The 26,649-nt window shown below is 46.9% G+C and overlaps 3 protein-coding genes and 1 non-coding gene across 4 annotated transcripts; 2 read left to right on the top strand and 2 right to left on the bottom strand.

Moving 5' to 3' along the window:
* The first annotated feature begins 2,592 nt into the window (after positions 1-2,592).
* Positions 2,593-6,670, top strand: LOC136549792 (uncharacterized). Its single transcript, XM_066541199.1, has 3 exons — positions 2,593-3,467; positions 5,009-5,754; positions 5,948-6,670. The coding sequence occupies exons 1-3, from the start codon at positions 3,177-3,179 to the stop codon at positions 6,468-6,470; spliced, it is 1,560 nt and encodes a 519-aa protein (XP_066397296.1). The 5' UTR covers positions 2,593-3,176; the 3' UTR covers positions 6,471-6,670.
* Positions 6,671-6,802: 132 nt separating this feature from the next.
* TRNAK-CUU (transfer RNA lysine (anticodon CUU)) lies at positions 6,803-6,875 on the top strand. Its single transcript has one exon. It is a non-coding gene; the product is annotated as a tRNA-Lys (tRNA).
* Positions 6,876-13,052: 6,177 nt separating this feature from the next.
* LOC136551691 (uncharacterized) lies at positions 13,053-15,215 on the bottom strand. The gene is made up of 2 exons (XM_066543234.1): positions 14,679-15,215; positions 13,053-14,577 (listed from the first exon to the last, which is right to left on the bottom strand). The coding sequence occupies exons 1-2, from the start codon at positions 14,991-14,993 to the stop codon at positions 13,426-13,428; spliced, it is 1,467 nt and encodes a 488-aa protein (XP_066399331.1). The 5' UTR covers positions 14,994-15,215; the 3' UTR covers positions 13,053-13,425.
* A 250-nt stretch (positions 15,216-15,465) lies between these two features.
* LOC136551692 (uncharacterized) lies at positions 15,466-18,702 on the bottom strand. The gene is made up of 3 exons (XM_066543235.1): positions 18,263-18,702; positions 16,214-16,974; positions 15,466-16,103 (listed from the first exon to the last, which is right to left on the bottom strand). The coding sequence occupies exons 1-3, from the start codon at positions 18,563-18,565 to the stop codon at positions 15,611-15,613; spliced, it is 1,557 nt and encodes a 518-aa protein (XP_066399332.1). The 5' UTR covers positions 18,566-18,702; the 3' UTR covers positions 15,466-15,610.
* Between the last annotated feature and the right edge of the window lie 7,947 nt (positions 18,703-26,649).

The raw sequence follows: 26,649 nt of genomic DNA on the forward strand, positions 1-26,649 counted from the left end.
CAGGTGCTTTGTAAACCGAATGAACCGAGGTGCAAGCCTTTGAACGTACTACAAGCTGCAAATTGTGATTATTTCGAAAGGAAAAACAACCGCAATCAGTGTAAATGAGGCACATGCATCGTCAGCTATGCCTAGTATGCATGTTTGAGGGCACCAAAAAAGAAAGACACGCGCACCAGTGAGACACGCACGGACACGGCGCGGCCCATTGCGTTGGCTTTGCTCACGGAGAGGCCGGCCGGCCGGCCGGCCAGCAGGCGAGCACTTGCCCGGCGCTTCCGATGATGCCCAATCACACTTGCGGCCATCATCTGGCTGCGCTCCTTTGGCCCGGCAAAAGGCCAGCGCGCGACAGTGAAAGAGCTAGGGGGGTTCGCGGATGTCATCCTGATAGACGTTCTGTCTAGGAAAGGAATTGAAAAGGAGCTAAAGATAGCATAACGCACACGAGTAGACATCACAAGGAGCGCAAAAAAGCAACGCAGCTTTTGCTACTTTCTGAAAGCTCCCCATTGAGCCAAGGACAACGAAGAGGCCGGGGGGCCGGGATCGAGATCATCCTGGGAAACGTAAACTTGAATTTACTTTATTTTTCATATAGCTGCAGTCTAATTGATGAATAATGGGTGATTGATCAATGATCAATGCGCACAAAAGAGTTCATAATGAATCAGTTGCCTTAAGTCGTGCTGGCTACTTTACCATCAGACACAATGCCATGCATCTAGCTAGCCATCGGAGAGGATTCTGACCTGGTTGAGCAATATGATCAGTCATTCACACAAGATATACTAGGTACTAGCATTCGTGACGAGATTACACATTTATGATATGTTGTGTCAGCAGGTGCCTCCATATGGTGACGTTGTTACCGCTGATGCGTGATTGTCCGGCCGGCCCGTAGTGTCCTTTAGTAGCTTTTGATCGAAGCATTCCTTTTTTTTTGTTTCTTCCTGATTATTGCCTCCTAGGGCAACATAATCTTGTTTTTTTTGTGCTTTACCACTTGCACCGTCGGGTGCGCGTTTGTTAAAAAATAAAAACGGAAATGTTGCATGAGATAGGTCAGAATGATTGTTAGGATAGTGTTGAATGAATGTAAAATGGCGGAGAAGGCTGCATGCCTCAGCCTCAGCCATACGCAATAGACTAGCTAACAATCTTCTGAGCCCTTGAAGAATGGTGAAGTTAACTAGCTAGGTAAGGGGACCCAAGAGGTCAAACTGTCAAAGGAGGCCGAAGCGAAGAAAAATGCACTAGACATACGTACGAGCATACGACCACATCTACCTACCTATACGGTGTGCGGACCGCACGGCGGGTTGCCCTGGGGGCTGGACAGCGTGCGTACCCATGGCGTCACGGCAGTGTGAGCATGACGAGCGAAACTGGAACCGGCGAGGGGGAAGTAAAAACCGGTGGGCGGTGCGCCGGCAATGTGGACTTGGAGCGCGTTTCGTCCGTTTCCTGGCCGAATGGCGGCCGTCCCCGGACAGCCGCGAGAATTACGGCGGAAAGCAGCGCGCCACGCATCGCCCTGCCCGTGGTTCTTCCCTGCCAGTTCCGTCCCGAGTGGCGAGTTGGATGGACCGGACGTGACCACGGTGACTCCACTCTCCACCGCAGGCCGGGGACAAAGATTGGAGGAGGGAAACAAACAGGAAAGTGAAAAAGCCGAAGCTATCTACCAGGCGGTTGGGGAGGGACCGGAGGAGGTTGGCCGGCGCACTGCCGGCTGCCCCGCCCACTGACGGACCGTAGTCCGTACCACGCGCACATTGACCTTTCCAGCAATCACCCAAAACCATGCCGGCAAGAGATATCTTCCCTGTCTGTCCCCGATCGACCACTGCCGCCGGCCGGCCGGCGACACGATCGAGCAACAGGGGGAAAAAAAAGAGAGAAGAAACCGTGCGTGCAACGAACAGGAACAGGCTGCTGCATTGCATGCCCTGGACGACGGTGAAACAGCCGAATCGATCTCTATTGCGTATTTGAGGGCAACTACGTGCGTGGTGGCTCACACGATGTTGCCAAAAACGCCTGCCTTTGTTTCCGCCTTGTCGGCCCTCGGGCAGCCGTGATTGCCGCAATGCATACTGCTTTTGAGATACACTTCACTTGAGCTAGGCAGCTAGCACTAGAGAACGCACCCGCACGTGCCTAGACCACCAAAATTGAGTACTACCTTTGGCGGCTGTAAAGCACGATTCGGAGAGCACACGCTGCAAAAAAAATACATGTCGGTGTGTAGTGAGATTTGCCTAGATCATCATCTTCTTGATAATGGAATAATCGATTCCGTCCAAATAGAACGATAGAATCCCACCTGAAAGACAGTAAGCATTTTTATGCCAACTTTAATTCTTGGCCCCGATTCGAATGTGCGAGTTTTTAGCAATCTGTATCCGTGAAATTCTTGCTCTGTGCAGATACCCGTTTGCAAATTCTAGACTCTTTTTCGGATCATCGGATGCAAGAAGATTTATATGTGTCTTTGCAGAAATCGATTGTTCGTTTTACGTCTCATGCAATGCTACCTTCTTTTCTGTTTTTCCTTTTTTATTAAAAAAATATTCTTCCGATCCAAAAACGATATATTCCTCCGGCCTATCTCAGTTGGCGCTTTTTCTTCGGCTCGCAGAAAGCCGTGATCTCCCCGATCCAAAAACGATTCTCGTTGGGCCCCTCCTCGAGGTCCAAAAGCGCAGGACGGTCCTATCCTGCCTCTGCAGTGGCCTAGGAAGATTGAAAGCCTTGGTACCTGCTCCGCTGTCCTGTGGGCCCTCTAGCCCACCCAACGACGAAGGGCCCGGGGTGCAGGAAGGATTTTCGTCTTGGAAGGTTTCGTGACAAGTTAGCTTGCATGGGCTTTGGTAATCAGCAGAAAGTTTGTACATGTTGGGCCAAGCCCATGACGGGTTTGGAGAGTCAAAGCCCACACCACGACGAAAGCCACGTTCCTTCCTGCGGACTGAATATTCCGAGTTTCTGAAACACGTCACTCGTGCTCCGGGACACGCGGAAGCGAAGCAGGCCGAGTCCGGTCCGGCGAGCTGACTTCACCCACTGCTGTAGCTGTACGGCACTGCTGTTCTGTTCCCAATGTTTCCATCGACGAACATTTCCACGAAAATCTCGCTGCTCTCGCCCGCGGACCAGTCAGTCAGTCCACCATGGCGGAGGCGGCGAGGCGGACGCTGGCGCTGGTGAACCTGGCGGCCATCATGGAGCGCGCCGACGAGGCGCTGCTGCCCGCGGTGTACCGGGAGGTGGGCGCCGCGCTGGGCGCCACGCCCGTGGCGCTCGGCGCGCTCACGCTCTACCGCTCGGCCGTGCAGGCCGCCTGCTACCCGCTCGCCGCCTACGCCGCCGTGCGCTACAACCGCGCCCACGTTGTCGCCGTTGGGGCCGTTCTCTGGGCCGCCGCCACCTTCCTCGTCGCCGTCTCCGACACCTTCGCCCAGGTCCGTTCCCTATAAAATCCCTACTTTATCCGGCGGCGTACGTGTGTTCTCCCTTGGCGTGGGATCTCTTGCCACGAATTTGGTAGGCCATCAGTCCAACTGTGCTCAGCTTTGGATCTGATTAGAGAACTAGGGTGCGGATCTTCAGCGGTATATGCCTCGGTTCCCTACTTTGTTCGTCCGCTGATAATTCGGTGCTCTGTCCTTTCGCTATCGAGGCTTTATTACTGGCCAAAAAGCTGATGAAGGTTTAGTTTCCTGTGCGGCTTTGCGCACTCCCTTCGCTTTAATCAGCAGTCAAATCTGAGATGCTATAGGAAACCAACTTTAGATCAAGGCAACCAAAGAAAATGTTTGCATACTTGCCCATCCTGTGAGTTCAGATGGCATAAAAAGTAGAGATCTACTGCATACTTGCCCCATCACCTAGATCAAGACAACATAGGAGAAGAACACGCATCACTTACCCTGCAAGAAGCCAGGAAGGACGTGGATCTGAGGTCCCCATTTCACCCTCCCCTGCTCGGCGGCGCACCCGGTCTGGCGGAGCTGCGGGGCCTGCCTCTGGCCGCGTGCTCGCGCCCTCTCCGGCCTGGTGGCGCGGCCGCCCCAGCCCCTGCCCGACGGCCCCTTCCTGTCCTGCCTGCTCCCGCTCTTCCCGGCCTGGTGGCGCGCGCTCGTCGCCCAGACGCGCGTGTACGCGTGCGTACGCCCCAGGAACCGTGTAGCTATGTTCGTGAGAGGATAAGGAGCCTCCAGGATAAGGTTTCTGGCCTTGAGGGCAATAACGACATTTTGCCTTGCTACAGTGTTCGTGCAGGGACTGTTTCTGTCAACGTTCTAACGGAAGCCGTCGACAGTGGCACAGAACGCATGAATTTTTTTTGCGGTGGCTGGTAACAAAATTTCGCGAAGTCCTAAAATTTGTAATGGCACTGAGGGAATTCGCTCTTTCTACAAATGAGTCTCCAGGAGAGAGGATACTCAGATTTGGGTTATGCCTCTCCTGGCACCAAAAATGGGCCTTCCATAGGTACTCTGTTGGAGGCTATAGATACTGTGTTGGGGGCCCATTTTGGGTTTGGGTTCCGCAATGGGTCTTCCATTGGAGACAGCCTAAGGAAAGTACAACTGCCATATCCATGGCTGTTAATGGTTGATTTATGTCCATTCCAAGTTTATATACATAAAATTATCTGATATCCATGAAATTAGTGTTTTATTTCTTTCCATTACAAATTTTGAACTGGGAACTTTCTCTGCCATTTTTCTCCTGGATATAAAAATTGTTTTAACTTTGAACCTGTTGTACTCTAGTCTGGTTGAATCTCCATGAAATATCATTGTTCACAATCAAAATTGATTTTGAAGTTTGAAAACCTTGAATTTAGTTTGCTTGATATTTTGCCACATCAATTTGTGTGCTCTGAAATTTATCTTAAGATAAAGTTTCTATTAGTCCTCAACAGAATAATAACCTTTTTTCTATACAAGTAAAAGATGAGAACATTTGTGCATGAAAAATGCTTTTTTTTGAGCAGGTAGCGATAGCTAGAGGTTTGAATGGTATTGGCCTAGCACTTGTCACCCCAGCAATCCAATCTCTAGTGGCAGATTGCTCTGATGACAATACTCGAGGCACCGCATTTGGATGGCTTCAACTCACAGGCAACATTGGTTCAATTATTGGTGGTTTGTTTTCCCTGATGCTAGCATCAACCACAGTCATGGGTATTGCCGGTTGGCGTGTTGCATTTCACATTGTTGCTCTTATAAGTGTTGTAGTCGGTGTGTTGGTTGGCGTATTCGCAGTGGACCCCCATTTCCTCCATGTTGAAAGTGGCGAGCAGCTGTTGCGCAAGTCTGCATGGGCAGAGATGAAGGATTTGGTGAGAGAAGCCAAGGCTGTTGTAAAAATCCCATCATTTCAGATCATTGTGGCTCAGGGTGTCACAGGCTCGTTTCCATGGTCTGCCCTGGCCTTTGCCCCAATGTGGTTGGAGCTGATGGGGTTTACACATAACAAAACTGGACTCCTCATAACAACATTTGCACTGGCAAGCTCACTTGGAGGGCTATTAGGTGGAAAGATGGGGGACCACTTTGCTATTCGCTTCCCAGATTCTGGTCGAATAGTCCTGTCACAGATAAGCTCGGCTTCTGCTATTCCACTGGCTGCTCTATTGCTTTTGGGGCTCCCTGATAACTCCTCTTCTGGTTTCTTGCATGGCCTTGTCATGTTTATTATGGGGTTGAGCATCTCCTGGAACGGTCCTGCAACTAACAAGCAAGTACATTTTCACCTTTTATTTGATTCATTCGTTGCTGAACATATTATCAACAGCAAAGCATGCACAGGGAATCCATTTCTGCATTAGTACTTTACTGAACTTTTTTACTGGGCTTACAATTTATGAGATGCAAGAGTAGCTCTATGAAATTCTTGAGTGCTGGCAGTAATGATTCTATTTAATTTGCAGCCCGATATTTGCTGAGATTGTACCTGAGAGGTCAAGAACAAGTATCTATGCATTGGACCGTTCTTTTGAGTCAGTTTTAGCTTCATTTGCTCCACCAGTTGTTGGGTTTCTAGCTGAGCATGTTTATGGCTACAATCCCATCTTCTATGGAGCTGCAGATGACAATGTTGGTAGGGATAAATCAAATGCTGATGCCCTAGCCAAAGCTCTGTACACGTCGATCGCCATCCCTATGCTGCTTTGCTGCTTCATCTACTCCCTGTTGTACCGCACATACCCACGCGACAGGGAGAGGGCAAGGATGGACACTCTGATCACTTCAGAGCTCCAGCAGATTGAACTGGAAAGATGTCATGGGCTAGGGGGTTATTATTCTGGAAGGAAGGAGGACGCCACTGTGATCGATATGGAGTACAGCGAGGAAGATTTCGATGCCGATGATGATGAAAAGGGGCTGATGGAACAGCAGGCTAAGCAGAGTGGCAGTGTCAAGTGGCACAGGAGTGATTCACAAAATTTGTGACGTTTTTGCCAAAGTAATAGCCTCCCGGATGTGTACAGAAAATACATGATATATGGGCGAGTGAGAGTGAGTTACCTTTTGAAGGACGATTACAGAAGGTTGTTTAGGTATGTGCTTACATAGACTTTTAGTTCAGAAGCATCAGAACCATTCAGTTCTTTTCTGTATTATATAATAGTATATAAACCCTTTTGGAGCAATATGGAGGTGAATATATATGTAGTCAAAAGTTCGAATGGATGCAGCTGGTGACTGGTGAGTAAGTAGGAGGGATAAAGTATGATGCGCAATTCCTTGTACAGTAAAGTTATGGTACTTCATGTTTCATGTAAGCCCGTCTAGCTCAGTCGGTAGAGCGCAAGGCTCTTAACCTTGTGGTCGTGGGTTCGAGCCCCACGGTGGGCGTCTTCCTTTTTGGTGCAGGGCCAGAAAGTTGTTCTTCACTGATCACTAATCAGAGACCATTAGTACTCGTGCACCTTTCTGGTCTGCTATAGAGAACATACATCTCTTTTATGTGTTCTTCACTGAGAACATGCATCTGTTTTATGTGTTCTTCACTGATCAGAGATCATTAAGGACATCATATGGAGGCTAACACTTTTAGTGGTTTTAGTATAAATAAAGTGATATACATAGACTAGAAAATGTTGAGACTACTATTCATGCAATGCAAACTATCACTACTTGTGGTTTGCACATAAACTTTTTTCTTTTATCATACCTTACTTTTATTTCCTCTCTCTTATTTTTTAGCATGGACCACCTTCTCTCCCTAAACATATGTAGTTTCTGCAGCTTACTATGACAACTGCTTATGTAACCCACTATGATAATTACAGAGCATCTACTTTTTTTATCCGATCCTACGTAGCACTTGGGGCTACAACTAAAATCATGGCGTTGGGTAAGGCCTAATACCCATGCACCCAGCGCCTCTTTTATGTGCTCTTCACTGATCAGAGATCATTAATACCCATGCACCCAGCGCCTTTCTGGTCTCCTGTAGAGACAATGCATGGCTAGTATATGCTCCAGCCTTATAATTCCATGAGACATTGGAGATGAACCAACTATATGCTCTGTCCGGTGATGGTCGTCGGACCGTCCGATGGCTCTGTTCCCGCGACTAGTCGTTGAACTAGCCCTTGTCGACCTTTGGGGGCCTTTAGTAGCGTACCGACTGATGCTTGTCACCGAACCGGTCCGGTGCCCAGAACTCCTTTCTGGAACCTCTCTGTAAGCCGTTGGACTTATCACCATTGGTCCGACACTGCACCGTTGGCTCGGTCCAATGCGGTTGCTCATGTGAACGGTGGTGGCGTATAGTCCAACGCCCCCTTTTCCCGCCCGGTCTAACGCTCTTGCTAAACGCCTTGGCTAGGCAGGTTTGGATAGCCTATGGTCCGACGCCCTTAGGATCCGGTCCACGGTCCGACGCCCCATCTTGACTTGTTTCTTCATGATCTTTGCGTCTAGCTTGATTCTATCTTGTGTCTTGGACTTTTGGATGTACTTGGAGATCTTCATTGCTTTTTCTAAAGTCTCGCTCAAGGTGTTAATCATCCGAATCATACTATTGCCTAAGTCTAAGTCCACTTTTGCACCCTTTGAACTATATCCAAAGAAACTAGCAAATAATGTTTGTCCAAATGATCATGTTGATCATCAAAACACCAAAATTCAAATTAAAATGGGCCATGGATCCATTTTCCTTACAATTATGTATGAGTAAGTCTTGTTACTCGTGTTCTCAAAGTGCTACTCGTTGAGTTTTGCAGGTGAGGATGCCTAGGGTTTTTCTACACACCCGTCCCCTTGGCGGACTATTAGTACCAGAGGCCCCTTTTTACGCGAGGCATATATCAAGTTTATGGCATGGACTATAAGTTGTTGTATCAAAACTATGTCGGTGTGGTGAATTAAGCTTGAAACAATGTGTCGTAAAACTTAAGTACTACCTTTCGTTGAACACTGTAACATGACTCATTATACAAGACGTTTACAAGTGCCTCCAAAAATGATCAAAACGCCCTCAAAAACCTTTTGAGGCATTTATCAAAACACCGTCTAAAACATAAAAATAAAAGGTCTTTTGAGGCATTTTTCCACAATGCCTTTTAATATCAACATTTAAAAGCTTTTTCTGAGCGCCTAAAATACGATTTAGAGGCATTCTGTACAACACCTTCAAATATTAATGGAGGCATTATTAGAAATGCCTCCAAAATCAAGCTATTCATATGGAACTGCTAGCAATATAAAATTGACACAATCCATTCGAGAATGAACAAATAAGAGCACACGTTAACACTATATACTCCAAACATTTTAATCTTGCAGACATACATAGTTACATTTGTAACCAGATTGCTCCCTTCAAGAGAGATAAAAAACCTGACATGTTCACATCACAGCTATATACATATGCAAGTGTAAATCCAATTGACTATATGTTGCCTCACTGCCAGCCTTCCTCCTGTCCTCACTTAATTGCTCCTGCTTAAAACCAAACATGTCCCAATGAGTGAAGGTATATATAGTAATAGCTGAGCAAATTTTAATGGTATCTATGGTAATAGCTGAGCAAGATCATCAGCCTATATTCTCAAGTTACATGATGCCATTTTCATCACAGGCTGAAAAGCAAAGATTTTCATCATTTGCACCGCTGTTAGCTGCCAGTGCAATAACAATACATGGTGCATCAGCAAAAAACGGTTTTTACATGCACCAAGCACTGAGATACCATATAGCAATGTGAATTCGGAGATAGATGCATGCATCATAATAATAGCATTTAGTTGCAGCCCAAATTAGCATATCTAATTTTTCTCAAAGACTTAGTAGCCGGGGCTCAGAAACTAAAGACCTTATATGATATAGTGTAGGATAATAGGATATGCAATAAGCAGGCTACAACTGGAAGGTAAATGATATGGCACAACCAGCTTTCAGTATTCACATATCGAAGCAAACTTTTGTGCTCACGGGATGTGCTTGTGTTCTCCACAGAAGTAAAACTAGGATAAAGATGGATGGATCAAATAAACTTGCCACTCATTCAAACAATAAACACAGTGACTATTAAATCTATTTACCTCTTGGTGAATAGAGAGGTATGTTCAAATCTGTAGCCATCCCACCCATCAGATTCATAATTGCAAGACAGTAAGTACCATCAGGATCAGGTTCATTTTTTTAGATGAAGACATGGGCTCATATCTGCAAAACCCCAAATCACAGGTGCTTGATATATGAACCTGTATCATCAATATGGGTATGAGAAACTGAAATTCTTCGCTAAGAGTTACTGATCTAAATTCAGTAGACTATAAGGAAGTATACCTTGACTACTTCAGCTCCACCACTCTGGTATGCGAAGTGAGGTATTTAACCTCTTCTGAGGTGAATGAGCAGGAAGGATTCACCTATTGAACAAGGCACGGCATAAAAATAAATTAAAAAGTGTATACAACAGTTCTTGTCATGATATAGACAAACCTAAAATATCTTGGCCAAAGTCAGAAGGCAATCCATGAAACTCTGTCCTTGTTCAGCATTCGATCAACCATTGCTATGCATGGATATCTATAACTCCAAAAGGATAAGGGGTGTGGCCATGGTTGAAAGCAAAAGAGCCACAGTGCACTAGAAATCCATGATACCTTATAAGTGCATTGCTAGACCACATCATCGATTCAGATTTCAGAAACTTTGGTGTTGCATACATACTTATCCCATGGACAAGGTTAACTGATAGACCCAAGTCCCAGATACCCTACTGTATTGCAACAAATCCTAAAAATAAATTGCACAGTAGTATAGAAAACCAAGCAAACACTAAAGTTGGTCATGAACACATGAATAGGTGGCGACAGTCAAATTGTCACACAAGAAAGAGGAGCCAAACCTGATCCAGCTTAGCTAATATATTGAATTGAAACAGTAACCAATGGGACCTGATCCAGCTTAGCTAATATATTGAATTGAAACAGTAACCAATGGGACCTGATCCAGCTTAGCTTTCGGGTCCGTGAGACATCTAAAGTGACGCGGACTGCTTTTGCGCGTCGTGGTCTTCTATTCCTGCATAGGAGAATAAAAGGCGTTTGGAAAAAAGGCATCCAATACTACAGGTAATTAAAGGCGTTTTGAAAAACGCCTCCAATGCTACATACTTTAGTGTTTGCTTGGTAAACACTTCTTGTCGACCGGTCATGTGTTTGTCGCTCCGCACGGCCTGCTGCATCTATCGCCCGTTGCCGATCGGAAGGACAGGATGGTGGTCCAGTACTCCAGTACTCCAGTATCCGGAGATGGGTCGCGCACGTTCGTTCCCGTTCCCCTCGTCTCCATTCAGTTCGCTCTCTCCAGGTTTCTCTCTCTTCCTCCGATTTCTCCACGGCCCGTTCCAACAGCAGCCGGCAACCAGGTGCCTAGCTAGGGCAACCTTCGGCAGTCATGCTCAGCTGCTCTGCTTGCCCGCCGCGGACTCCACCTTCCAGCCATCGACGGGGGCGCTCGTTGGTTGGGGGACCGGCCGGAGGCCCGCCACCGGTCAGGGACTGGATCTCCCTTCGTCGTCCATGGATCACAGCTCACAGTTAGAGGTAGAAGATGAACTTGAGCACAGAATGCAGCACGAGCACACCTCTGCTGGAGTGCTGGTGCAGCAAATTATACTGCTTTCCATTGCTAAACAAGCTATAACCACATTTAGTGCACCTGCTACTGCTATAGCCACTACTAGCCACATTTAGTGCAGCAGGCTAGATGAAAAAGTGTAGTACCACCGAAAAATATGCATGTAAATTTAGTTAAGTAATTTAATATCATTAGCCAGGCAAGTTATTAATAATTTGGTGGTAATTTTATTTGTGTCCAACATAAAAAAATGTGCCTATAATCTCTACTCCTTTTACCGTCAGGCGTTACTTTATGCTCTAAGTGATTTAACCATGCGCAGGTGACTAGGAAAAGCCTGAGATTCCATTTTCTTGAGTTGGGAAGTGCAGATCGGGAGTGCGGGTGCTGACTAATGCAGGTGACATATTGTTCTTCACAAATCATTCTTTTTTTTTCCTTTTTTTCTACTGTTATGATGATCCTTTCTGTTCAACCATTGAATTAGTCTGCCTTTTGTTAAAAAAAACTAGTTATTGATATCATCACCCTACCTCTGTTTGATATGTATTTTTACAAATAAACCGGGGGCTCTAGGTTGCAAATGAACACAGACACTATACTTGCTTTTTCATAATACCAAAATTGTCTAATTAGGAAGACATCGTTGCCTAATGAATGACACTTAAATTGCCTAGTAAAATTGAATCCACTACAACATTACTAGCAGCAGCCTGCTCATCACCAATAGAAGCTTCAGGAACATAAGCATCATTTTTTATCTCCTACCAACAAGAAATTTTTTACACATGTTATCTTTTTTTTAACATGCAGGAATGCAGGCCATGTACAGTGAAGCAAGATGCGGGCCAGTATAGAGAAGATGTGCAAATGTGTGGGACTAGATATATAGTGTTGTGCTTTTCGAAAAACTGCAGATGCAAATGTATTCTTTTCTGAGATGTGTTCTTTTTTTCTGAAAACATTACCTTTTTGTGAACGTATATATGTAGTACCTAAAAGCATACGTCTGGGCCTTAATTGCCTTTTTTGTGAACGTATAGATGTGCAAATGTGTGGTCGGTATCTGGTTCTGGCCACGTCCCACCAAAAAAACAAACGCTAATCAGTATCCTTGCTAAAAAAGAAATAGAATAATTGCACTTTTACCAAAAAAGAAAAGGCCAGCCAAATTATCGCCGGCCGTAATTTAGCTGCTTCCTTTTTATATTAGCCTCTACAAATGCGGTTTTAAAGGCCTTTTCGTAAGAATGCCTTTAAGTAAAAGGAAACTAAGGCAATTTAATAATGCTTTTAACAAAACGCTTTCTATTAAGAGATGTGTTGTAGTGGAATGTAATGTGAAGTGCAAAATATAAATGGCCGTATGCAATTGATCCTGGATGAAGGGAATAGACATAGTGCTACGGACCCAGTCCGACCGCGGATCGGTCCTGTCACCCATCCTTTCCAAGTGACTAATCCTTCCTTTTACATCCAAAATGTAAATGTCAAACCAAAAGTGCTATCATTTATTACCAAAACCCAAGTAAAGGCCTGGATGCTTTTAGGTACATAACATCTTGTGGATGGGTAATCCTCGAACCTCTATGTGATCTTACACACTAGATCCAATCGAACCATGGTCTTGATAACAATTGGTACAAATTAGCCCTCACAGCGATGTGGAAACGTTGATTGAACCGGTTGAAACGAACATACAAGATCATAGATAACACTAGAGGCATGGTATTGGTAGATGAGGTTCATTCAAAACCTGTACCTCAGGGCATTATTGACTACGGGTGCTCGGTGGTCCTCCCCAGCAGCACAACACCAGCCACTTCAGGGTTTGAGTACATTACCTCCCTCAAACAAGTCTGTCGTTATGGTTGCAACAACAACCCTTCTCTCATGTTTATGAGGAGAACGAGTTATAATAGTCCGACTCCATATACCGCCAATGTGAAGGATAGAATTTCAGCAAACAGCTTGCTATGGGAGCTGAAAGATCTCCTTTCTTGTAATTTTGTTTCTAGGAGTGTTGCTCGTAATCCACGATCTTGTAATATGGTAGCTCATAGCCTAGCCGCCCTTGGGGCTGATTGAAGTCCAAACTTGTGTATGTCAGGGATAGTGTCCCTCCTTCTACACATGTGCTGGTTGCCAAAGATTTGGCATCGGTTATTTTGTAATGGAGATATCTTCCAGTTTTTTTTTAAAAAAAAATACAACTAAGAGTCCCAACATATCCAGAATTGTATATAATCATGGGTACCAATTATAGATTCAATTAGGACTTTGGAGACCGTCCACAGTCCACAGCGACTCACTGCGGCAGCAGCTTCCTCTCGCCATCGCCTTCGTCCTCGGATCCAGATGATCCTGCACCCCCGTAATCTCGCGCCGCCTCAGCCCGCGCCATCTCCCTGTCCCTGGGGTAGGTGCAGTACAGGAACGAGTAGATGGCGCAACACATTGCCATGGGGATGGCAATGGAGGTGTATATCGCTTTGGCGAGTGACGTCGCGTTGTGCCGCTCCATCTCGACGTCGACGGTCGTGCGCTCGTCTACGCCGCCGCCAGTTGCGGAGCGGGCTAGCTTGTAACCGTACAGGCGCTCGGCGAGGAGGCCGACCACCGGGGGCGCGAACGAGGCCAGCACTGCCTCGAACGTCCGGTCCAGCGCGAACACGGTCGTCATTGCCCTCGGCGGCACGATCTCCGCGAGTATCGGGCTGTTCGTAGCTGTGCTGTTCCAGGAGGCCATGATCCCCAAGATGAACAGCGCGGCGCCATGCTTGACCGTGGAGGACGGGTCGTTGGGGAGCGCGAGGAGGAGGACGCCGGAGAGGGGGATCGCGGAACCGGAGCTGATCTGCGAGAGGACGATGCGGCCCGAGTTCTTGAACCGCCGGGCGAGGGCGTCCCCCATCCTGCCGCCGAAGAGAGATCCCAGCGACGTGGCAACCTTGAACAGCGTCATGAGCGCTGCCGTCTCGCCGTGGGAAAACCCGACGAGCTCCAGCCACATCGCCGTGAACAACAGCGCTGACCAGGGGAACGACCCGGTCAGGCCCTGCGCGATGATGACCTGGAATGACGGGATCCGCATCACGGCCTTGGCCTCCCTGGCGAACTCCTGCAGCTCCTGCCTCACCGGCTTGACGCTGGCCGCGGTCACCACGCGGCCTCTTGCGCCGTCGCTCGCGGCGAACGCGCGGATGGACACGCCGACCGCGGCCCCCAAGACGCCAAGCAAGAGGAAGGCGAGCCGCCAGCCCGGTAGCCCCAAGAACGTGGTCGGCGCCATGAGCAGGCCGAGGGAGGTGCCAGCCACGGTGCCGGCCTTTCCAGCCACCGCGAGCCATCCGAATGCCATGCCCCTACTGGCGCCATCGACGGAATCAGCAACGAAGGCGAAGATCGCCGGGATCTGCAGCGCCAGCCCGACGCCGTTCAATGCCGCCGTCACCGCCATCTGCACTCCTCCCAAGACATCTCAGTTTTGCAGCGGGCAAGATGGAAGCGATGAGGAAGCTGGCGGCAAGCCGGTAGCCACGGCGCACGTGCACGGTGTACCTGTGGGAAAGTGGTGGAGAAGCCAATGAGGAAGGTGGCCGCCGCCCAGACGAAGGCGCCGAGCGCGATGACGGTGAGGCGGTCGTGGCGCGCCGCCAGGTAAGCCGCGAGCGGATAACAGGCGGTCTGCACGACGGAGCGTGACAGCGCGATGGAGCCGAGCGCCGTGGGCGATGCCTGCAGCGCGGTGCCGATCTCCCGGTACACCGCCGGGAGCAGCGCCGCGTCGGCGCGCTCCATAGCCAGCGCCGCGAACGCCAGAAGCAGCGTCGTCCTCCGCGAGCGCCGCTGCCTCCAGCCCTGCTGCTCCGCCATTGCGTGCTGCTGCGGTGCTGCCACCACTTCCACCACCGTGCTTTGTAGTCAACGGCGGCGATGGGCGAGCAGATTGAGAGCGAGGAACCTTTCAAGGGCAGTAAAGACACTTTGCAGCACATGTACGATTAACTACTAAATAATCATCGATTCCTCGATGCTGCCAGCCTCCAGGGATCTGGTGTTTGGACTTTGGATAGGCTCCCGCCGCTCCAGACGAGAATCCATGAGCCAGAGTCTTGCAAAACACGTCCTCAATATTTGGCATTTGAGTGAAGTTGTTATAGGGAGTAAGCGAGTTGAACTTTATACTTGACTTTTCAGCAAAAAGCTGTTTAAATTAGATGGGCATTTGGTACCGCTGCTATGTATATATAACTCAAAAATAAAGTTCCGTTCTGTGAACATTGAAGTGCCTTCATGGGCATTTTGGTACCGTTGATATGTTGTATACTAGCATAGCAGTAGCAGTAGCAGTAGCAGCATAACGAAGATATGGAAGAACAAAGAATGGTCACTTTAGTGAATCATATTGATTGTTGTGTTACAAGTTCCTAAAATCGGTAGAATATCCTCTTCAACATGAACGGTCATTGTAGCTAAGATTCTTTTGCTCGTCACAACTCATGGTTTCCTAATAGTTTTTCAGTGCCAGCATCGGCCTCAGCAGATCCTTCAGCACCATAACTGCCATCAACCTCATCAGGTTTATCACCATCGTGCACCGATTCAAAGAGCTCAAACCTGTCGTCGCCGCATCCTAAACTCGAACCGCCCAGCTCAATCTGATCTAGCTCTGACTGAATCATGGACTGCATGCGCGCACGCTCCCTGTCTCGAGGGTAAGTGCGGTACATGAACGTGTACATGGAGCTGCAGATAACCATTGGGATGGAAATGGCCGTGTACAGCGCCTTGGCCAGCGACGCAGCGTTCTCCCGGTCCTGTTCAGGGCTGCTCCCTTTGTCGTCCGGTTTGAAACCATAGAGGTGCTGCGATAACAAGCCAACGACAGGAGGCGCAAACGAGGCTAGAATCGACTCGAAGGTCCTGTCCAGAGCATAGATGCTTGTCCTTTGCCTCTCGGGCACGATCTCTGCAAAAATTGGGCTGCGCAACAGAGTTTTCAACATCGGACAACGAAAAACATTGCAGTAACACAGACCAAAGTTTTTAAACCAGCGTTTTATAAAATTGAAAAGGTGAAATGTGTGGCGTACCCGTTTGTAGCAGCTCCATTCCAAGAGATGATGAGTCCCATGATGAACAGAACAAGTCCGTGGGCTACACCACTGGATCTGGATGGATTATCAGGCAAGCCTAGCAGAAGAACAGCAGCCAAAGGGACAGCAGAGCCAGCGCTTATCTGTGACAGGATGATCCTCCCGGCGTTCGGATATCGCTGCGCAAAGAAATCCCCCATCTTGCCACCAAGAAGGCCACCAATGGAGGTGGCGACAGCAAAGGTCGTCGTGAAAATGGCGGTGTCCTCGTGGCTGAACCCGATGAGCTCAAGCCACATGGACAAGAATGACAGTGCTGACCATGGGAATGAGCCGCTGACACCCTGCGCGACGAAGACTTGGAACGTTGGGATCTGGATTATGGACTTGGCCTCAATGATGAGCTCCCTTGCTTCATCAAGTGCAGACTTTTGGCTGACTGGTGCAGCATGCGAGGCAGCATTGTTTGTGGGGAAATGGGGATCCACAGCGAAGAACCACACGAGGATGCCTATAATGACACTGACGATTGCGACGAGATGGAAGGCAATGCGCCATCCTTCAATCCCCAAGATCGTAGTCTGAGCCAGCATCAAGGCAAAGAATCCCCCAAATATGGAGCCTATGCTGCTGGTCAGTTGCAGCCAACCGAAAGCTGTGCCACGGTTGTCGTCGTCGGTAGAGTCAGCCACCAGCGACTGGACTGCTGGTATGACGAGAGCTAGACCAATGCCATTCAAGCCCCTTGAAATTGCCACCTGGAGGAGCAGAAGAATTAAAGTTTGAGTAACCCTTTGTGGCAGTATCCATATGTTCAGCTAAGATTACTGTCATGGAATGAGAGTATGAGACAAATAATGGATAGAGAGAAGCACTTCATAACTGCACTGAGTCCCCTTGGAACAAAATTTTCCAAATTTATTTAACCAATTGTGCAGGTTAATTTGAAGAAAAAGAGCACAGAAGGATTTAGTTTGGTCTAAAGCGCCTCGGAATGCTGCAAGGGCGGACCAGGCCATCGTTGCGCAGGAGGAGTATGACAGCATCTTTGTCGATCAGCTAAATCCATCGCACGCCGAGGCAATGAGGGAGCTCTTCCCGGACACGGAGTGGCCTGTGCGGCCGAGGAGACGCGGCACCAATCGCGCCTAGAGGTCTGCCCGCATCCAGACTAGGTTGTTTAGTGCGTGAGTAATAGGCCAAGGAACGTCTTGGAGGCTATGCTTAAATGTACTCATTCCTGTCCTCCTTAGTGCGCTGCAAGACGGCGGGTCGTGTAAAAACTTCTCCTACTTAATACAAAAGATGCGCAAAGCTTTTGCGTATTCGAGAAAAAAAAAGTTTGGTCTAAAAATGTCATGCCTTGATTTTGGAAAGAAGGTACTGTCTCCATGGAGTAAAATTATGTGGTGTCAGTATACTATTATAATCAGAAACATGGAAATAATGCATTTGTATGATCCCAAAGAATGTGTATTAAGAAATTCCTTGACTGCCATCTATTTAGTCGAAAGGATACTGAAAAACTAAAACGTCATCAGTAACTCAGTGCCACTATCGGTTGTGAGGAGGAAATACTTCGTTGCCCCCTCATTATACGTCGAGTGGAGCAATTTAAGAGATGATAAGCGACTGCTTCTAGGTTGTTACTTAGTCAAGTGTCAAGTGTAAAATTCCACCTACTTCACCAAGGAATTCTACTTTGAAAACGGAAGATTGGCCAAACGGCGGTTTGTCATTTTCCCGGCCTGACTCACGGCCTCAAGCATACTTTTCACAGGCTGCAGCCCGGATAAAGGCACAATTTCTTGAAAATACCCGCCTCCTTAAGCAAAATTTTACCTACTAATTGGTTGAGGCTGATGAACTAAGAGCAGAAAAATGTTGGAGCTTGGGTTTGGGAGCCAAACCGAAAGACAGATGCCTGATGCAATCTGATCTTTCTATTCTAACCGCTGCAGCACATCACTCGCTATGGATTCTTGTAACGAATGGAACAAGCAAGCAGCAAAGGCATATCCAATGGCGGTCGGACGGGTGGCTGACCTGGAGGAAGGTGTCGGAGACGGCGACGAGGAAGGTGGCGGCGGCCCAGAGGAAGGCCCCCAGCGCGATGACGTGGGCGCGGTTGTGGCGGGACGCGGCGTAGGCCGCCACCGGGTAGCAGGCGGCCTGCACGATGGAGCGGTACAGCGTGAGAGCACCGAGCCCCGTGGGCGTGGCGTGCAGCGCGGCGCCCACCTCCCGGTACACCGCGGGGAGCAGCGCCTCGTCAGCGCGCTCCATGATGGACGCCAGGTTCACCAGCACCAGCGTCCGCCGCCCCTCCCGCCACGCCGACGGCCCCATGCTTCTGAGATCTCCACGCTCTCGCCTCTCCTGTTCAGGCCGGATGCTCAGCTCCGGCTTGGGCTGGCGCTCCGCTCGGAATGGCCGCCATTGGTCAGCAAGCAAGCAAGTAGCCACCGGCGATCTGGGTATTCTATCGCTCGTCTTTGGTTCGACCGAGTACAGCCGTGTAGCATAGTGACATGTGGGCCATCATACCTGTGGGGCGTTCTGTCAGTGATGGAGTCAGGTAGGCTGGCAAGTTGACTTGGGCAAGCAGGCAAAAGGCAAAAGCGAACTAGGCGAGGTAGTTGGGGACTTCCCACGGGTCCCACTTGTCAGAACACAGACACAGTATAGGAGTTGGATACAGGATGATGTGGAGTGAATCACGCTGTCTCGTGTTTGGCACGTTGTGTCTTTTGTGTGTGTGTGCGTGCTGTGTCTAGATTAGCTGATTAGGACCGGATGGCGGCTAATATAAAATGTCGCGCGATTGCTGGCTGTGCAGAAAGTTTTTTTTTTCTTTCTGAACGACGAGAAAAATATATTATTTGTGCCATGTTGTTCTATATGTTATGGTTTAGCATCGCACGACTAAGACCAACTAGGTGTTGACTATTGAGATTTTCATTTCGATGTGAATGAGATCGTCACAAGGTTATTTTAGATTGTAGCAATTGTTTATCAAAGAAAAAAGTACGGTGCCATAACTACTTGATGCACTTGGCTTTTTTCCCCCAAGTATACTCAGGTTTTAACTTTAGCCATTACCGTTGTTTCGTATTAGCATATAGCCATAGTACCTAAATACGAGATAATAAAAATGTTCTCAAGACAAATATGCACATTATGTTTTTGTAATAAAATTTTAATAGTAGTGATCGTCAAAGTTCTAAAACCGGGACCAAACGTAGGTCAAAACAAAATATCTCTTATAGGATGGGACGAATACTTCTACAATGTTTGGGCTGTGAAGCATCATAAAATCATTGGGGGTTTTATGTTCATACCCCTACAATGGAGTGAATTTGCTCTTGCTTCTTTGAAATGAAGTCTAAGTTTGCCCCTATTCCGTCAATAACATTTAACAGTGTTAATTCAGTTATAAGAAGACCCGTATTCCCATGTGGTTTTGCCCATATTTTTCTAAGTACCATGTGATTTCATTCATATTTTTTACATCAAATATTTGATAGCATTCTCACATATTTCGAAATAATTGTAAATGATTATAGCGGTTAACACCTAAACCGAACAGTTAGCTTTGCCTTTGCTAGTTGTTGTTCTATCTAGTCAGGAGATGCAACCAAGCACCATGTCTACATACCACATGCCACAAGAATAAGCGGGTGCCAAACATGGGTATAGATGATGTACAAAAAGGCAAGAGGCCATTTGGTTAGCACGAGATTTGGTACCGGCCCAAGCACAGCATGGCCTAATTTGCTCCTACTCATGCTCATGCCAGTCGGGCCATGGCGTGTGACATGCTTGGGCCTGCTAGGTACCATGGCGCGCTTGATTAAATGGTGTCCTAAAAACGGCATGTTACCTCATCCCATATATAAAACCTTCGGTCCTAAAAAAAACAAACCCTAACTCACCCTTCCTCTACCATCACTGCCTTCTCCTCCTCTTAGCTCTTTCTTCACCTTCTCCTCTGCGCACCAACCAAGGGCTTCTACTTCCCTCCTATTTCCTCAGTGGCCGAGCCCTAGATAGCACATGGATCGGCCTTGGCTAGCGCATGAAGGCATAGGCGGCGCAGCCTCGGCAAGTGAACGAAGGCGACAATGCGAAAAATAGATTCAATTCGATTTATGTATGAACTATGAATGTATGGATGAATGATGAATTTGTAATATAATGAGAATGACTTCCTAATTTGTAATTTGTGCTTCTTGCTTTTGTGCTTTGTTGCTACTCATGTTGGGCTAACCCAGCCTAGTGCATTGCTTGGGTGGCTTGCTGAACCTGTGGGTTGGAACTAGGCCAGGCCGAGCCGTTCTTTTGGCAGTCTTATAGCTATGCTATCTAACAATGTGCTACAAATAAACAAGCAAAAGGGCTATAGCCGAATAGGTCAAACACTTGACCATGTGCCCTCGTCATAGCTAGACACCTAACCATGTGCCCTCGTCATAGCTAGACACCTAGACTAGATTGCACGCTTATGTTGTGCTTCACCATCACTACCTCAGACCAGAACATCACTATCGGTTTAAAATCTTCCTTCACTGCCGGAATTTGAATCAACAATGACATACCGGCAGTGATGTGCACATCACTGCCGATAACTCAAAACCGCCAGTGATGTCCAGGAAAGAGCGTTGGTTCCTGGCACCACCCGGCAGTGTCCAGTTGAGCCAACACTGCCGGCTCGTGGCCCGAGCCGACAGTGTTGCTCAAGCTAACACTACCGGATGGTAGCTCAAGCCAGTAGTGATGGCTTCAACAACACTGCCGGTTTGTATGTCAAGCCGACAATGATGTCTTGAGCAACACCGTCGACTCGTGTCTCAAGCTGGCAATGCCCTCTTTAACATCACTGTCGGTTTAGTGCTAACCGGTAGTGATCTCTTTTTCACGTTTTATTGTTTTATAATTTATTTTATTTTTTTGTGGAATTGGGTTTCGCTTTATATCCGCTACGTAGACGACAGACCCATCAACACTAAACATTACAAATATTATGGTTACAGTTCAAATGTACTTATGAAGCTCTTGATCCCTTGAAGTAAAAAAGAAATTACAATAGTCTAGCGAGCCGCTCTGTCTTGTACTTCATGGACTGTGCAATGGAGAATGTTCCTTTTTTTCTAAGCACTCCAATACGATGAATGCTGCTAGCTCCGATGACAGTGCTATGACCTCCAGTGATAACAGCCTTTGGTGTTTAAATTTCTTGCGCTGTCATTAAAAAACTGATTTTGAAAGACAAAAATGTTAGAGAAATAAGTAGATTGTTTTGTTGAATTAACAGATACCAAATCATCTGCCGCCTCCGATTTTATGTCGAGGTAGCGAAGCATTGCCCACATTACGTAGAACCCGCAATCATTGTTCCCCGCCGGCTGGTTTAGGGTCTCCAATTGCATTGGTGCAACCTAGAATGGGACCTTTGTCCCACCGACCATTCTTGCCTGGACATTGTGCCACATTATAAAGTGTGAGAAAAGGGGCAAAATTAGAATGTGCTATGTGCGATTAGAAAATAATATATTATTAGGTTTGCTTATGCATTAAGCACTTCGACTAGGGGATTGAGCAAAGAAAGAACATTTTTCTTTGAGTCCCACACCTTGATACGATTTCTTTTCATATCAATAACAATGAAGACAAAATGGTTGTTGCAATCACAAAACTAAAGTTAACGAATAATTGTAACTACAAAAAACAAGCATAAAAATAAGAGTAGAGAACACATACTCACAGTTGTAGGCTATAAGTATTTTGGTTTTATTATTCATCTTGAAATTTTTGAAAATGGTAGTCAATGTCTTCGTCAGACCTTCCAATTTATTTCCATACATACCTCGGCATGTTCTCTCGTTGACTAGCTCGGGGTCTTGGAAAGACATATGACTGTACTTTGTTTTGAAGCAATGTTTTGCTACACACATGCATAATTCATGGGGAATGTACAGTCGTTAACTATTTGTGTATCAAGAGAGTAGTTAATTATAATATCGTGCGAGTAGGGTACTTATATAGTCCACAACGTTAATATTTATGTATCGAGATCACGTCTCTGGAATAGTTGAAACAAGCACTCACAACCATCAAAGTGCTTCTCTTCATTAGGATAATATATTCAAAACCCGTCTGCTCCATCTCAAGTGTTTGGGCCATGTAATAATCATGCAAGTCACGCATATATGTTGTCAAATTTATATACTCCTCCTCTTCCACCAAGAAATTGCCTCTTTGAAACTGCATTGCCGGTCTTGCCATCTCATATGCTAGTGAATCATAATAGATGTTCGTGGCTTGATCCCTGGTTAATTCAGGGTTGTCTTCAACAATCTTGTTTATCCTCCTTTGATCTTCATGGTGTATTTCTTCAACTCTTAATTGATTCTGCTACTCTGTTTGCTTATTGAATTTGGACTGCACCCTCCACTTAGGCAATGAGGCAAATAGATTCTAGAATCTAACTTTATCTTACTTGGAGGCTTCTTCTGGCTTTTTTGGGTTCATCAAGTTTATAACGCTGCCACTCATCGTCCTTTTCTTTTTTTGTTGGTCCACTTTAGGAGCATTAGCGACCGAATCTAAGGACCTTTTCTGCGACTACGAGGATGCCCTAGATCTTGTTTTGGGCGGTTGTAGAGGAGGAGGACAATGAGAATTAAGTTTTCTTGGGGCTGATGAAGAGGGAGGAGGAGGAGGAGTCTTCTCTTTCATTGGGGCTGATGAAGATGGAAGAGGACGAGGAAGAGAAGGAGACTTCTATCTTCTTGGGAGTGATGGCAAGAGAGGAGGGAAGGTAGAGTGATCTCCTCTGTTGGGAGATGGTGAGTGATCATCTCTGGGTGGCAAAGATTCGCCATTGTCCTTATCTTCATCCAAAGACAACTGGTGATCTAGCTTAATGAAGCGCTTGCGCCAGGCCACATGCGTGCCCTAGTTCTGAACACGGTGTTGCCTGTCTTTCTGTATGGGGTAATCAATGTGCATCTTGTTATACTTCTTATCAAGTATATTATCAATGCTGATGTGGGCATACCCTGGTGGAATTGGGTGGCCATTAATGGTCCTGTCGCCCGTAGACCAGGCCATGTCGACTGCCACCTTGTCAGTTGCCTATTGCTAACAGGTGTATAGCCTAACAATGATGGGTTCAGTGATGCCATCCATTGGATGAGGCGCATTCACCTCTTCATCGTTGAACATGGTCGATCCACAGCTGCTGCGACCCTTGAACTGTGGGCTAAAGCTAGTCAGAACAGGTTCTTGTGGTACTACTCCTGATCCCATGGATGCCATAAGTACATTGACTTTTTCTTGAACCCTCTCATCAATCTGTTTTTTGAATTTGTCTTCCATCTCTTTCAGAACCCTCATATACTCTACCTCTTGTGCTGCTCTACCCCTCTAGCAGCTCCAATAAGTGAAAGATTCTTCCTCAAATGCTATTTTCCAAGGAACAAGACTAGCTCCTCTAGTGTGACCATGGTGCTCCTTGTTTTCAAGTGCTTGGGTGAGCACATCATTCTCCATATTAGTTGTGCGGGTCCCTTTTGTCACCTCATCATTTACCTCAGAGATCCTCTGGACGAGGCTACTCATGGCTAGATTTGTGGAGCTAAAGCTCCCATCTAGGCCATGGTGTACCCCTCTCGCCATATAGAAATATATCGATCTGGGCTTCCAATTGGCAGTTTCAGGCTCAATGCCAAGGCGTTCCACCTCCTCAAGTTCACTTTCAAATTCATCCATCTTACTAGCGTAGCCATGAGAGCCGAGTTTATGAGGATTCATTGCTTTAAGTGAGTTCTCCTTATTCTTCCTACTCAGCTCCAAGTACTCCTCGGATTGCCTGTATTGCTTAAATTCCTGCCAGAAGTCCTTCTGCTTGGCATACTCTCCACCATACCAATTTGGCTCTTTATCCTCGAGGATAAATTTCTTGTACAATGTCCCTTTGAAAGTCTTGAAGCATGTCCCCATGATTTCTTTTGCTTTTTTTTGACTTGCTCTTTATCATAGTCCTATGAGAAAGTGAAATACTATGGGATCCATTTCTCCCATATGTCATCGTTCTCACTTTCAGGAACCCTCCATGGGTCATCTTTCCCAATCCACTTCCTATACTTAATTGGGATGTAGTCCCTTACAAGTGCCCTGATGATAGTCTTGTATTTGGACACAACTTTTTTAGGTGCGAACGGCTCTCCGACTTGGTCGAACTCAGTGATGTGCCAGTATGCATTCCTACTAGTAGGAAGCTGTGACATGCCTCACTTGGTTCTAGCCTTGCTACTACTCGAACCATCTGGCTGCTTGGTTGACTGAACCTCCTGCTGGAGACACCAAGTAAGCTAATAGCCTCTCAATTAATTAGCATGTGTGGCTAACTAGTCACATGATACCTAAGTTACCTAGTCATCTTGGTCATCTTGATCTAGCTGGAGAAGAGTGGTAGGGGTCCGTGGTACCTCATTCTCACTGTCCTGATTGTCACCGCCACTGTTTGTCGGATCATGTGGCTCTCCCGTCCCATCGACATCAGCTGTTTGTTGTTGCCTATTGGTTCTTGGGTGATGGGTTAATGGGTGACTACGAGTCATGGCTGTGACATGATCGTGGTCAGTTTTGGCTGCGTACAACTACTAGTAGCATTTGTGCATATATATTACCCAACTAATAGAGATTTAATGCAAAGTCTAATAATAAGTTCACATACTGTTCATGTAGAACAAATGCATTGTTTGATTGGCTCCATACAACAAAGTCCACCTACTATGAAACAAAGTCTACATCAACTTCCAAATAAGAAAAGTAATGACCATAGCCACAAATAAAAGCATGGTACCTTTCCAAGACTAAGGAGCAATTCTCCTAATCTTCATATCTTCGGCGGGTGGCTCCTCTTCAATCTCCGGTGCTGGCGGATGGCCATAATTTGCACTCATTGGACCATAGTAGGCCCTCAAACCTTCAACTTCTGTGTTGTATTTTTTGTAACAATTACCTAGATATTGATTGACTTGAGCATAGCAATCTTCCAAGGTAAGGTAGATCCTAGGCACCCGACCAACATACACTACATACCATGCCATGGTTGCCTATACATTTAACAAAATTAGGTTGATAGTGCTATGCCATTCAAATATGTTGTAGACCAAGCAAACTAAGTTTAGTGTATCGAGCAAAGTTGTAGACTATATTCAAATATTTAAACTTTAATTTCCAACACAACTAAATCATGAATTTCAACATCTAACTCATTTCAATGTATGTTTGAGCACTAGTATGTATTCAACCATGCTTCAAATGACCATAGTGTTTTAAGCCAATTTGTTCGCCAGATCAAAGAACATTTGCTACTAAGGAAATTTGAAGTGTTTCTACATGAAATATAGAGAAAAAAGGATAAATAGGCTGCTGTCATCCTCATGGGCATTTTAGCAAACACCTAAGGGGCCTAGCCAAAGGCACTCACCATGGGGGAGGGGCGGTTGTAGCTCTCCATGCGCTCCTAAGGGCCTCGGTTCATGGGCGACTTTGGTAGATACAGGCGTGGACGAGGGCATGATCGGTGTGGATGACTAGATGAGGGCATGGGCAATGTTGGTGGTCTGGTGGTGTCGAGGAAGACAAGGGCGCCGACATGGCATGGATATCGTCAGGCGGTGTCGAGGAAGACATGGGCATCAGGCATCGGATGGTGGCGCGGGGGATGGCACGACGGTGTGGAGCAACACGGTGTGAAGGACCACGGGGCGAGGCATGACGTCGGGCGGCTTCCTCGCTTGGGACCGCCGGTCGCACGGTGAAGAACGATCACCGGCGTGGAGGAAGAGGAGGGTGCGAGCGCAGCAGGAGGCAGGGTAGGTGGAGGCGGTGCTTCACCGGTGTGAGGAAGAGAGTGACGAAGGCGTTCGAAAGAGGGCGAAATATTTCGCTAGCGCGTGCTCTGGTTATATAGTGATGGCGCATCACTACCAGTGGCCAATCCAAACCGACAGTGATGAAGCCTCATCACTGCCAATGGTAGCCTAGAACCGGCAATGATGAGCTGCAGCACTGCTTGTTCCGCTTAGCCTTTATGTAGAGGTAGTTTCGAGTTCCTTATGAACGCATACTTCTACCGCAACGGTCAAGGCACCGCACTCTATACCTCGAGGTCCGGGTTTGAACCCTGTGTAGCGCAGGCGGGCCAAACTTTTTGATTTATTTTTTAATCACCTAACTGCACTATAACTAAATAAAAGCAAATAAAAAACTAACACTAATGCAATTACTATCCTAGCGCAATGTTTAAGTCTATACACTTTTGAGCCTGAGACCTGGGTTCGAACCCTGGGCGGGCCAAATTTTTTAATTTTGTTTTATTTTTGAATATAAATTTACTACACTATATCTAAATAAAAGAA

Source organism: Miscanthus floridulus, chromosome 4 (assembly GCF_019320115.1).
Source record: "Miscanthus floridulus cultivar M001 chromosome 4, ASM1932011v1, whole genome shotgun sequence".
NCBI lineage: Eukaryota > Viridiplantae > Streptophyta > Magnoliopsida > Poales > Poaceae > Miscanthus > Miscanthus floridulus.